General features: G+C 43.2%; 1 protein-coding gene across 5 annotated transcripts in view; it reads right to left on the bottom strand.

Moving 5' to 3' along the window:
• Window positions 1-14,249, bottom strand: part of LOC115905384 (sorbin and SH3 domain-containing protein 1-like) — a 158,587-nt gene that overhangs the window by 9,928 nt on the left and 134,410 nt on the right. For all 5 annotated transcript variants that reach the window (XM_030951625.1, XM_030951626.1, XM_030951624.1 and 2 more), the window contains 7 exons: window positions 12,059-13,579; window positions 11,249-11,334; window positions 9,522-9,689; window positions 8,034-8,080; window positions 6,438-6,552; window positions 6,205-6,330; window positions 4,957-5,151 (listed from right to left, as the gene is read on the bottom strand). In XM_030951625.1, coding sequence (XP_030807485.1) covers window positions 4,957-5,151; window positions 6,205-6,330; window positions 6,438-6,552; window positions 8,034-8,080; window positions 9,522-9,689; window positions 11,249-11,334; window positions 12,059-13,579 — 2,258 coding nt within the window. The remainder of the gene's footprint in view (window positions 1-4,956; window positions 5,152-6,204; window positions 6,331-6,437; window positions 6,553-8,033; window positions 8,081-9,521; window positions 9,690-11,248; window positions 11,335-12,058; window positions 13,580-14,249) is intronic.

Genomic DNA, 14,249 nt, shown 5'->3' with positions numbered 1-14,249 from the left:
AGGAGTAAAGGTAATAGGAAAATTTCAGGGTTTAAGTTGTCTCTCTCTCTTAATCTAATCAAGAAAGTAACATTGGCAACTATTTCCCACATTCATCCTGTATGACCAATTTGCCTGGTTCACTGATCAAGCTAAAGACTGCTTCCCAATACCCATCATTACAAACTCAGTCCAGTGTTCCAGTTTTTGTTAACTGTGAACCTTCTGTTTCAAATATTGCCATCTTGTGGAAGCTGCCTTGAAGGACTGATGAGGCACCAGCAGATATAAGCATTGCTCATTCCCACATTCTGGGCACCTCAGACACAGTGCTGGGGCTGAGCCATGCTATACAGACCCTACTGCATCCCTCTTCAAAAACATTTGTAGCTCTCAGCAATAGAGTTGAGAACCTCTGAATCCTACCTGAGAAGACCAGAGCAGGCCCCTGGCATTGTGGATACCATGTTGTGTATGTCTTATCCCCAGCTCTGAGATGCTCACACCTTGAATTCTGATCTCAGGTGGTTAAACAATACCTGAACCAAATTTTCTTGTGCTACACCATTCCTACTAAGAAGGGCACCAACACTGCCTTATAATGCAATCAAGCTGTAGGAACTACAGGTCAGAACTAAGTAAGTGCCAAGTTGATCTTTTGGAGGAACCAATAAACAGATCCTCAGCTGGTACAAACAAGGAGAAACCTAAGTTTGACCTATGTAGAATTGCATCAGCTTTTGAAGATTTTGCCCATACTTGCCCATCTGCACAGCCTGGAAGTAATTTTTCTTTTTTTTAATAAAAATTCTAACTTAAGGGAAAATTATCTCATCTGTGTAATCAATGAGTCGCTAAATAAGCATATGACAAAACAATGGCGTGGCATGGAAACGACTGTAAGTAATGGAAGAGTAATCAGCAAAGATGATTACCTGTGGCTTATTGACTCTGCGTGTAAGTCTGGGAGGTGGCTGTGTTGTGACAGTAGAGGAAGAGAGGGTAGAGGAAGAGAGAGGAGCAGGTGAAGAGAAAACTTTTGAGTCTGCAGTCTTTTGAAGAAAAGAAAAATTGGTCAGCTTGGCACATACTCTCTTATCACAACCACTGCAAGTGATAAGAGCATCTACTATCCAGTAAATTTGAAGAACACACAGCAACAGTAACTCCATGCAAGGACAAGCGCAGTTTCCAGTTGGTTTGTCTGAACTGACCACGTCACTCTGTTTTAAACATGCAGGTTAAGTCTAAAAATGCTACTAAAATATATCTGGATGGTAAACAGTACAGTATTAACACAGCTCTCAGTAGACTTCTGGTTATGATTCAAGCAGAAATCAAATTATTTGTCATAAGTTTGCCCAGTGTGAAACATGTCATCTTGGAAACCCTGGTTTCTCATTATTTAATGTTGGCTAGATGGGGTATGTCATGGAGGCTATTGCAGTGCATCCAAGACAGTGTTTAGAATTCTATGATTTCAAATTCTCCAAACTTACACTCCTTGGGGTACTGTAATGTAATTGGGCTGGCTGTACCCCATAATGTGCTCCAAGGCAACAAAGTAAAGTAGATATCCTATACAAAGACTGAGGGCTGAAGATATATTGTAGAAGCTACTGGAGACTTCCCTCTGTGTTTCCTCTAATTATAACATATGGCTGCATATAACTAAAAACTCCTGGGGGAAAGCATCAGTAGGTCTAATTCTCTTTTGTGGCTAAAGCCTTTCATATCATTTTAGAAATGCAAAGGTAATAACTTCTCCTCAATACATACAAAACAATCAAAACTCTCTTAGTCATGCACATCCCAGACTAAAGTTCACTAAACCATAGACTCCAGGATCAACAGGGGACACCTTTTGTGATTCTAGAAGCCAGGCTTATGTTTAAAATACTTTTTGGTCCTTGGTTTTAGGAAAAACCAACAAATTCTATACCCAAAAATGATTCAGTGCACACTGTAAAATCTCTGATTAGCAAGAAAATGTCAGTATTCTGCACAGTGGGCTTGTGTGTTACTTTCATCTGACGTGTCTGGTAATAGCCACTGTCTGGGACAATCCCCTCATTAGATGCGACTGATTGTGTCAGTCCTGTGTTATCTATTCTAGAATAATTTTTTCTACACTGCTCTTGAGCCGTCTTCCAAAACGTTTTGATCTGCTATAAGTGAATGCCACTGGTGACCCCTGAAAAAATATCTTAAGATCATCAAAATGACATGTGGCAGCCACTGGCTCTGCTTTGCCAGCAGAGCAGCACAAACGTCAACCCACCAGTTAAACAAAAATCAGCGATTCAGAGCAGCACACACACATGCAGAAGTACCTTCTTTTCCCCGCTTTGAAACTTTCCTGTATCACCTTTCCTCACGTCTCTTTTGTCTGTTTTACCTCCCTGAACAATAGCCATTAACTCCTGACACAACTGGTTGTCCTCAGAGGAACCCACAGGTCTCCTTTCTGGGCTCGCACGCATGTCTAGTTGGGACGGTTTCAGGCAACGCTCAACAGAGATCTTGGGGACAGCATGAGCGCTCTGCTCAGGGTGGCTGCTGCCCTCTCCTGTCTTTGGGGGCCAGGCTTGGCTGGCAGTGGTGTCATGCTGCTCTGCGAGGATGCTTTCGGGGCTCTCCACTGCCCAGCGAGATGAGTTAGAGTAAGTCATGCTGGGAGAAGAGGAGTCAACAAACTTTTCTTCATTTTGTGGAGTGGCCTGGTAGAAACTGCGGGCAGAGGATTGAGGTCTGGATGAGGAAGAGGGCAATGGGGACCTAATGGACCTGGGAGTCGAGGAGCCAGAGAGATGAGAATGGTGGAGGCTGACTGTGGGGGAAGGGCTGGCTGCAGCAGAAGGCGAGAGATAGTCAGTGTGAGAGAGGGAGGCTTCGGGCGGAGGAGGCAATGGAGGAGTTATGGCAGGAGTGGTGCTGGGAGACACTCCCACGGTCAGAGCAATCCACTCGGATGTGACCGCCTGCACCTCTGGAGACAAAGCACGGCGCGCAAAAGGCAAAGGCGGAGGAGTTGGAGTATGGAGCAGCTCAGAGCTGGGAGACTTGAAGGAGACAAAAGCAGGAGAGAAAAAGAAAGAAATGAACAAAAAAAAATAATAAAGGAAATACAAAACCAAGCAAAAGTAAGAGGAGAGAGAGCAAGTGTGGAGAGAAGCAGATCTGTGACCACATGCATAAGTTTTCTATGGCTGCTCTGCTGTGTTGGAGACAATGCTGTCCACAACTACTCCAACCACAGAGTCCAGCCTGCATCTGTGCTGCTAACACCCTTCTCCAGCCTTTGCCAGTATCCCAGACACAAAACACCTTGTGACCTCTGACTTCATACCATAAGCCCTAAGTCCTTCAGGGAACATATGAAGCCACCATCATAATGGCAGAATGCAGCTTTGGACTGGCCTGGCAGCAATAGCTGGGCTCCCAGCAACTCACATTGTGGATCCAGCCAGAGTTCACCGCTGCAATGAACTTTGATTTTATCCAACTCCAGCATGAGCAATGCCTGCTCCTCAGCAAGCATGCACTGCAGAAGCTGTGTAGGAGAAAGGGATCAAAAAAGCCAGCTGTGGCTGTTAGCTCTTCGGGTGATTAAAATAGGTCCTGTGCTTAAAGGACAGAACACACTACCACGCCCTGCCTTTTACCACCGGCAGCATGGGTGAGAAGAGCTACATTAGCACTTGTCAGATTGTTTCTCAGTACTCAGCCAAGTCAGGCAAAAAACTAGGGAGAGTACTGACTTTATAGGGGAGGAATCAAAAGAATAGGAAAGAAAACTAAAAAAAGGTGGATGTGATCCCTTCCATTGAAGGAAGAAGCTTGCAGGGAGCTTGTGGAAGATAGGGAACAGCTATGGAAAGGCTGCCAAGCTCACAGAAAAGCTCAGCTAACGTCTTTGGCTAAGAATCCCAAACAAGCTTTTCCTCTTAACACAGCGGCTAAGACTGAAAACACTCCTTTTAGGAAAGATCCAGACAGACAACAGGCATGAGTCATAGCATCTTTTTTCCTATCCTTTCTGTATCATATATCCCTTCCTTACAATCCAGTTCTCCCCTTATGTTTCTTGCAGTCTTGACCTCGTTTTGGTCCCATGGGTGAGAGGGAAATGCACCAGAACCTCATGGCCATGACCCAGACATGTATGCTGACCTTCCTCTGGCATGAGTATTTGCAGGATGGGAGCAAAACAAAGGGATTTAGAGACTCACTATCTCCCTGATAAGTTTGCCATGGCAAACATTCTGGCATGCCCATATAATTACCTGCTGCCATTTTGATTTTTTTCTTTGAACTGCAGTATGGTTTGTAGTGAATCTAATATTCATGGAAGATCCCAGACTGACCTGCTCTCAAAACCTGAGTTCATGTAGCAGCACTTTCAAATAATGCAAGCTGTTCTCCTGACCCTCTCCCCAGAAACACTGGTCATGAGTTAGATCATACAGGGGCAGGTATACAGCTTAATTCAAGCTGATTGGGATCAATATAATGACTCTTACAGACTACAGCACTTCTTAAAACCTTACAGACTATGACAGTTCCAAGAGTCATAATATAAAATTCCCCTCATCACAGTAAAGGTGTGTGAAGTGTAAACACATACTCAGGAGAAGCTGGATCACTCTGGATCACTAATTCATTCCATCTCCGGCAATGAAATTTAATCACATGGCTGTGAACTGCAGCCCTTTCAACCTGGCCTGGATTCAAGCTCCATATCAGAGATAAAAAGCTGAGTCTCCAAATCCCCAAATGATCCGTTCATTAACCTTTCTGGTAAATGAAACATCACCTCTTCCTGCAGCTGAAGCTTACTGCAGGGAGCACATGGCTTTATGGCACAAAATTCTAGTCATAAATACAGCTTTCTTTCAGCTATTGCTTCTTGCACAAGAATGGCACTATCCCACTGTTCTGCAAGGTGTTGCACCTGGCAGCATCTAGTGCTAGTACCTGTGGTGAGGCTGTCATGCTGCGGCTGGGGGAGAGGGACACGGGTGGGTCAGGATAGTCAATGGCGTTCTTGACCACTGGCCGTTTGAGCACCTCCACGTACGTGACAGGGAAGATGCCTTGGCGACTGGTGCCAGAGATTCTTCCTTCATACCAGTTCTCATCCACTCGTCGAATCAACGTGATCCTTTCACCCTGTGGGAAGGAATAGCAATGTAGTTCTGATTTTAACACGTTTAATCATTCCAAAGCAGATTACATTTTAAATCTTGGTGCAGCTGACCTAAAATAATTGGTGGTTCTCACCCTGTTTCCAATTATCCTAATCCTAAACTCCAGGTGGGAATGATATTTTTCAGTTCAGAGAAAGAAAAAATTGCAGATCTTCTGGTACTGACTTGGTCTGCCTAGAGATTCAGTTATGCTCACATTTTCAAGACCCTACTTGCTAAAGCCAGTCAAAAATGGAAACCAGCCATTTCAGGCTGAGCATGAGACTCTTAGGCATATGAGGTGCACAGAAAGTGTGCACAGGTCTGCAGTTTAAACTAGGTCTCTCTATGGTCTCCATGTTTTGCTGACAAAGTAACTTCCAGATCCTTAATATACACTGCAAGCCTCACCTTCATATATAATTAAAAGAGAAGACAGAGAAGATCTAATCTCAGCATCAAAACAGAAAGCTGGTCGAGATGGAGAATTTCTGCTACTTAATCTAAATATGGATGACTTTCTTCTGAACAGGCATTACACAACCCCTTCCCACACCTTCACCCTGCAGTCAGTCTAGCCAGTCACCTCAATACCACACAACCGGGTTTGCTCAATGATTTGGCTTGTAGCATGGGGACGGTGAATCCAGTTTCCTTCTTTTCTAAATCACGGTAACTGTGTAGCTGTAATCACTGTGTAACTGTGTGGGCCTCCACTGAATCGAACCAACCTGGAAAGACCTGTCACCAAGTATCTAATTTGCCTAGCAGAGCCATGTTTCCAGCACTCTTGTTCAAAGTATCTTCTCAGCTGGACCTAAGGAAACAATTGGCACTTCTTGATTTAGCCTACCTGCAACAAAAACCACAATGTGCTACATAATGACTTCGGATTAAAAACACGGGTGATGAGGAGGAATCCTTTCTGAATACAGAGTCCATTTTATTGGAGCTTTCATTTGGAAATTGCAAGTTACTAGTGCTAAAAAACATCATCATGTCTGGATTCAATTAATCAACACAACAGAAGTCCTACCTTTCTGAAGGACATTTCCACTTGGGTATCCCCATTGAAGTTGAACTTAGCAATAGCATCTCCATATTCCAATACTTGCAATGGTAATGGCTTTTTGGGTTGAGCCTTCTCAGCCGGTGGAAGGAACTAGAATGAACAAAGAGAATCAGCTAAGTCTCACACACGAAGCCCATAAACTGGTCTCGGGCAGAAAGGGAGCGGACAAAGAGAACACCTGCAAGGAAAGCAGCTACCTCTATATATGATCGTGGGAAGATGCCAACTCTGCCATGGTGTTCACCTTCGAGCCAGTTCTGGTCAATCTGCTTGTAAATGTAAACAATATCTCCTTTTTGCAGAGGAAGTTCCCTGTTAACAACACAAGCACTCCATCAGAACTTCACTGGAGGAGAACAGATGTGTTCTTTTTCTGTCCAGCAATCCCTAGGTACCAAGGTGTCCATCAGCATGTTGATACACATCATGCTCCACCCAAAGCACAAGCTAATTGTTGAGGATTACTTTGTTCATATTGTGATGTGCAAGACTTCTCTTCTTCTTTGGGCATTCTGTTAAAAAAGTTGGCCTTGTGAGGGCCCTAATAACTACATGCTCTCCAGAAGCAATGGGGTAAAGCTCAAGTCAAATATGACACTGGCTACTTTCCATGTTGGATATGATGGGCAGCCCTCAATTCAAGTTTTGAAATAGTCACGTCTCAAACACCTTCCAAAGAGACATATGATTTTAATCGGAGCTAGTCTGCTGATTAGATTAACATACTCACATGGTGAAGTTCATCCTGCAATGATTACACTGATGGTCAGCCTATGGTTGAGCAGTCACTGACCTCAGCTGGGTTAAAAATTGGAATTTCAATCCACAGGCTTCAGTGCTAAAATTATGAATGTCTGCAGCTTGAGGAACTGTGGCCAGCTTGTACTAGGCTCATAAACTTACCACTTGGGTCCCGAGAGGAAAATAAGCAACATAGTCTTTTCCAAGATGATTTTTACAAGCTCTGCTTTACTTTTGTCTGGCACTCTGGTATGTTCTACTCAATGGACACAACAGCTACACCTAATCTTCCTCAGCTTTATTACAGGTGCTGGGGAGATGCTATTTAAATTATTACAAATCATCACCTGTAGAACATATAAAAAATATTCTCAGGACATTAGATCATTCATGGAGGTCCTTCACTGAATTCTGCTCTTCTTTCTTCCCTCTCTAGCAATATTAAAATGAGAGCTTCTCCAGGCTCATGCTGACACAGAGGCTTTTCCAGGCCTTCTCTTCACAGCAGTCTTCTCTAAAAAGAACAAGTAGTGCCATGGGATTCACCCAAAGGACCACAACAGGGCTTGGAGGCACAACGTTGACATCTGAAACATCTGCTGATGTATCCATAGATGCCCGGAGAGCAGTAACCACTCTGCACACTTCTTTGTGCTGAATCAGGAAAACGCCAAGCTTAGAGCTGGGCGTCTGTTTAACTTCTGCCCATGGGCTACCCTGTGCACAGTGAAAAGGATGCTCTTCTCCTGTGGCTCCACCTACCCACAGGGCAGAGCACTCACTTGTTGCAGTAAAGAATGCAGGTTTGTCCTAAAAATCATGGGGGATAGAGATGCACTGAGAAAGAAGACATTTTTCTAAAGGTCCTTTAGATGATATGATCTGCAAGGTTCATATTACTTTTCCCTGCCTTACTATGGACAACTTTGCTTTGGGAACTGGAAAGACACCCTAAAACATGAATCCAATTACATGACACTTCAAAAATGCTGCATCCTAAGGGAAAAAGCAGAGGAAGAACACTCCAGGTAGGAGCAACAAGCTGTACTTACTTTAGTGTCTGTGCTTTAAAGTCAAACTTGGCTCTAGCAGGTCTCATCTGGAGATTAAATAAAAAAAAAATCAATATATTAAAATAATAATTAGGTTTTCAACCCTCTTCTGAGGAAAATCACCCAAACTTTTCTACAGCTAAGATTAGCATGGGGAGGAAATTGAATGCAGGTATTCTGCTACAAGCTTGCGTGCAACTGGTATTACAGTCCAAATATGCTGGATGGGCATCTCCCATCAGGACACAAAGTGCCAACTTCTGGCATAGCAATAATTAGGAGTTCTACAGGAAATGGAAGTAACAGCAGTCAACTTTTAATGTGACTAACCCTGATGAATGAAAGCTGATCCAGTAACTACAGTTACTGGGGCTCCAGAACCAAATTTCTCTTGACACTTGAATGAAAAAACAAAATTTACTAGCTGGGAAAAACAGTAGGATATTATTTGATGTGGCTCTTATTGATTATTATCTGGCCCTGCTGAATACTGCAATGTGACCCATGTACTCTGTATCAATTGGTAGGAAAGAGACAAAGGTGAAAGGGAAATATGAATAAATTTGGCACACATTTAAAAAAAGTCTTCAGTGGCTAAAGAATCCAAATGTATGTTGACAGCAGGCCTGGGCTCTAAAAGGTTCACTTGGCTAATTTTCTAAAGGGCACAGAAAATTCAGACAATTTTCCAGTAAGTTTGGTAAGAGAGCATAAAATACAAAGCAGTCACATTGATGAGGCTCCAGAGCATTTGAAACTAAAGGGCAGACAGGTGCACTCCATCCATATGGTGAGCACCTCACCCACCACCACAGTGCAGTACCTCTGGGGACACAGAGCTGCTCTCAAGAGCCCAGCAGCAATCCACGTGAGGCAGGAAAGGCATTTGGCCATAACACCTGGACACAACATCCAGCCCTCCAGCAAAGTGCCTTGGGCTCATGGAAGAAATATGTACCTCCTCCTTTGTCTCTTTCAGAAAGTCCAGCCAAGTTGAATGCAGTGAAACATGCTGAGACTTTTTTTCTGAATGTTTCTAAAGAACGTTAAGCATATTTCAAGAGAAGAAACAATGTATTTCTAAAAAAACCCACAACTATGTGGCAGCCACATGGCCAGGATCAACAAGACATGAAGTTTCTAAGCATAAGGCACAGACAAGAAGACAATGTAGCAATATGATGCAAAAGATGTAGAATGCCTTTGATTGACTAAGTAGCTGATATTTAAAGGCATGCATCACAGGTGTGCACCAGCAATTCTCAGCAGGCATGCTTTAATATATGCAGCTTGGTATAGAGATATCAATTAATTTACCAGGCATAAAAGTCAAAGCAGATCTAAATGAAGCCAGAATGGGAAAGGGGAAGGTGGAAAAAAAACAACAAACGACATTCTCTGAAGAGCTAATGTCGGCCTAAAGCACAACATTGTGAGAGGCAATTATTGCTTTGGGTCAAGCAGCAGACTGAGGTAACTAAAACAGACCTCTGACCCAGATTTCCTCTTTGCAGTATCGTCTACATTTAGGAGGTCCCCAAATCGTTCATTAGTGATAAACTGATGGTGCGTTGGAATAACCCCTGTGTGCCTTCTAGCGGCAATATCAGCTTCTTCTTGCTCACGTTTAAGCCGTCTCTGGTCCTCTAAAAGTTTCTGCCATAAAATTGCATAAAATGGGCAGTAAATCATCTAGTTAAAGGCATTGAAAAGCTGCCATAAATTTGACTTAAGATTCCTGAGTTCCCTGCAAATACCTGGGGCTTTGCAGTTCAGTATCAAATATTGTTTCTACTAACTAAGCAATACCCTTTGATTTTACAAACACAGAAGGTACATCATCATTATGGCATAACTGAAATCTAGCTCATACAGAGGATCTGATCCAAAGCTGATGGAAGTCAATGAGGAGTTTTTCTAAGTCTTGGGCAGGTGTTAGGAGCTTCTAAGAAGATTGCTGATAATGCAGAGACCTGATCCAAACCCCCTTCCACCAAAAAGAAGTATCTCTCATTGACTTCCAAGAGACCTGAATCAGCCCATTGAGTTTCAAGGCACCAAATTCTCCTAAGCCTTGCCAAGAGCTTGGGAGAGTGCCTAACCACATTCAGGTTCTCCTGTACTTCTTCTGGGCTCATGTAACACACTTTGCAAAATAAAGTAAATAAACACCTAAAAATTATTTTGGATTTCTAAAGTCTCTGGCGCGTTAAATGGAAACATGCATTCTTGTGCATGTGCGCAGAAGGATTCTTCCACTTTCTGGGGCTGACTGTAGGCTGAAGAGTTCAGCTGTGTGCTAACGCATTTGAAACCAGAAGGTCATACTGAATCCAGGATTTTTACCTTATGTGAGTTTTCATGCTGCATTTTGAAGTGGAGAAATTACTAACTTTCACAGGAGAAGACAGCAAAATACCATTTTTCACACAGGAATTAAGAACAGGTTTTACCATATTTCAAAGCATGTATAAACATTATCTGAACTCAGAAAGTTAACACTAAAAGCAAAACTTAGCCCCCGCCCCCCACCAGCAAGGGAAATTAGTTCCATCTTCCAGGAAAGCAAGCACTTCATAACTTCTTTAACTCAGCTTGAATACACTCAGTGCTGAAAAGTCTATGTGGCTTTCCTATTATTTCAGTTTGTCCCACTGTTACCCAGCCATTTCAAAAAGGACCGCTACGTTCTGTTGACAACAATTTCAGACACCATAAAGAGTATTCTAGTTTGCACTCGGGGAAAACTTACCAATTTCTGATAGCTTAAAATATCTTGCACTCACTGTTTAAAACTTGAGGACCACTACAGGAATAATAGTGTTTTCACCAGTTTGATTAATACTGACTCAAGTTGCTAGCATGAAGAACAATTACAGATTACCAATCTTTTTCTGCAAGTACTAGGGTGTTGTACCACTTCTCACATACATTTCCAACATTTTTATATTACTTAAAGCCTCTGTATGTATCTTTGTGCAATTGATAAGAGCTATCAAGTTTATTTGAAACAAGCTGAACTGGACTATACACATTACACAGCAAATCAGTGGCAGAGAGTATTGAAAGTAAAACACACTAGGTACTGCTTGTTACTCTAACTTCCCGGACACAGAGCCATGGACCTACAAGCTATCCTTATGCAAGGCTGAATGCTGTATTTCTTGTATGTGGAGCTGCTACTACTGTTACAAAGCCATAAAGGAGGGCATTACCTCTTTATCATCATACCGCCTGCGGAGGATTTCTTCTGGAGTTTCCATGTAATCAACTGGTGCAAAATGCCTTGGTGATTCTGAATCTACTTCAAAACAACATAAGGAAGTTAAAATACACATGGATTTATCTAGCATAACCAGAAAGGAAAAAAAGAAATATTTTTAAACAATTTGTTTCCATTATGACAGTAAGAATTCTCAATTGTCATTGACCAAATTGCCAATCAGATGTTGATTATTTATCCATTTTCATTTTTTTCCCTTTTGGGCTCTACATGTGGACAAAGATCCAAGAACAGGGAGAAAATAATGATACAGGAAAGAGTAAAGACATAGAAGGACTTTGTGAAGAAAAGATTCACTGTCATCAAAGTATGATTTGGCACTTTACTGTTGATAAAAGTTTAATACACACACGCACACACGCAACTAGACCTTGAGAAACTACTCCTTAAAGCAAATCATCTGGGTTTGGTTTATAATTCCCATGTGTGTAAATGATACAGGACTAGAAATTATCTCATGTTGAGATTCTTGCATTCCCCAGAGCCATTTGAGAGATAAACTGAACCTGATGTGATTAGAAATGCAACAGAAATTGTTTCTCAGAAGTGCAGCTGTTAACGAGCCCTGAACAAAACTGCTCAGCAAGACACACAAAAGGACATTAGACACACTAGGGGGAGAAAACCAGAGAGTCAGGGAATGTAAAGGTGGGACATAGAAATGCAAGGGATGTGGAAGAAAAGAGGAGAATGGAAGAAAGAAGACAGATAAAGGAACACTGGTAAAGAACACAAAAACCACCTCCTAGGTACGTCCCAAGTTCACTTTGCGGGTTGTTGTTTGTGTCCAGGCTGTGGTAGAGGGCATATGAAACAGGGTTCCCATTGTTTAAGGAGTCAGGAATGTCAGCCCGGCCCATGAAGCTATCCCGGCTAGATCCCATGGTGGGGAAGTAGCCAAGCCTCTCCACAATGTCAAAGGAGGACAGGCGCCGGGGAGCAAGAGGACCGCTTCTGGAGCAAGGTTGGTGCAGGGAGTGGTGACTCTTGTTCCCTACACTCCCCTGCAGCTGTATGGGGTCGTCTGGATTCTCAGGGCTGGGCACTGCCAGGCTTGCCAGGCAGTCTGGGGGCGGAGTTCTGCAGGATTTGTGTTGGAAGGGCTTTTTCAATCGGAATGGGAGCGGGCTCATTAGGTAGACATTTCTGGGGAGCATGTGCCTGTCCCCATAGACATCTCCTTTGGAATCAGGGTGCCTGGAGGCCTGCTGCTGTTCATGCCTTCGGATGGTAGTGAACCTGGTGTAGGAAGCTGGGCATGAGCCTTTGCATCTGTTGGTTTTATGCTTCTGAGGCCCATTCAGGTTGCCGCTGCTGCTGCCACTGTCATTGGAGGCATTTGAGAGAAGATCTATCTCATCAGTGCAAGCTGAAAGTGTGTCCATAGGGATGATGTCACTGACATCCGAAGCTGTGTCTTCCACATTGCTGCAGGAGCGGGACGATTTATCTGCAAAGCTGGGAACATCCTTTTCTTCTTGGTGTGCTTTTGACAAATCCAGAAGAATTTCTGCAGAGTATGCAGCACTCAGACAAGTTTTAGACTGAAGAGAAGTGGTGGGTTTGTTTTGTGCGATGGAAAAGTCAAGTGAGGGCATTGATCGGGATCTCTGGATCAGCTGCTCAAAGGCACTGATACGGGAGGAAACGGTGTCTTTGGGGATCTGCTCTGAATCCTCTCGACTAAGGCTGTGCTCCATCCTGTCCTTCGCTTCATTCTCAAACTGAGATGCAATATCCTTCACGCTGCAGGAGGAAACTGTGTCCAAATGGATCCTGGACCGGTTGATCTGGTGCATATCTTTATAGAGTGTTGTAAACTCCACCCCACTCTTTCTGGAGGCAGCGAACAGGTAGCCTTTCCTAGAGTCGGTGCCATACTCCTGCAGGCTCATGGTACTGCCAGATTTAATGGCATACTCTTGCTTCGACTTCATCAAGATGTTTTCTATGCTTTCCCCTATGTCTACCATGAAAGCCTTTTTATTATCAAACAAGGCAGTAGAGCTACGAAGGTTTTCGCAGCTTTGAGCTTTCTCATGAGACAGCAAGATACCCGTCTTGTCCTGCACAAGAATAGCTGGAGCTGCTAGTTTGGGTTTGAATTTAGAAGGGAGGATTTCAGTAATGCAGGCTTTGGCAGCTGATAAAGGCTTCTTATGCTTACATGCGTGACCTAACATACCGGTATGACTAGCATTAAAGGTTCGGCTATTAACTGAAGAGGGTGCGGTCATATGAGCATTCCCACCTTTACGATCCACTGGTAAGCATGCAGAATAAAATAAATACAACCTGTTAGCTTAAGTGCTAGAAAGCTATTGAGAAAGGAGAAAGAACATGCTTGGATTTCATAAAATGCACTTTAAAGAAACAAAATTCCAAAACATAAAGAAAAGCAGGAAGAAACTGCAAAACAAGCCACGCTTAGAGGACTAGGTGAAGTGCTGCTAATGTTTCTAAAATGAGAGACTTGGCCAGAAGCAAATCTGGAGCACTTTTAAGGTACCCTCCTAAAAAGTGCTAAGCATCATGAGCTTCCAGGGAAGCTGTGGCACCATGGAAAAGGGCAGCTGAACTCTGGGCAGGATCAGGGTGTCAGCAAGAATGCAGAGACACTAACATTGCAAAAATGGCTTAATACCAAGCCTGTAATCACACCTACTATGGTCTTACCACAATGCTTGCCAAACAGTTTATTCCTGGGAGGAAGAAAACAACCAGAGGCTGACTGAGCTAGCACAAGCACAGCACATCAGCTGACCTCACCCAAGAGATGCCTGCTTAGAGATTCCCCATGCTAGGAATAAGCTGAGTGTCCTTCAGACAATGTGGTTGGCCATGGTTGCTTTAAAATTGAAGGGGTCAGATCAGGACATGGTTTATTTGGTTTTGGTTTGTTTTTTTTTTTTAATAGGATTCAGTCTGGTTTC

The sequence above is a fragment of the Camarhynchus parvulus genome, chromosome 6, assembly GCF_901933205.1.
Source record: "Camarhynchus parvulus chromosome 6, STF_HiC, whole genome shotgun sequence".
NCBI classification, from domain to species: Eukaryota; Metazoa; Chordata; class Aves; order Passeriformes; family Thraupidae; genus Camarhynchus; species Camarhynchus parvulus.
The sequence above is the reverse complement of the archived record's forward strand: the minus strand, read 5'-3'. Positions and strand labels throughout refer to the sequence as shown.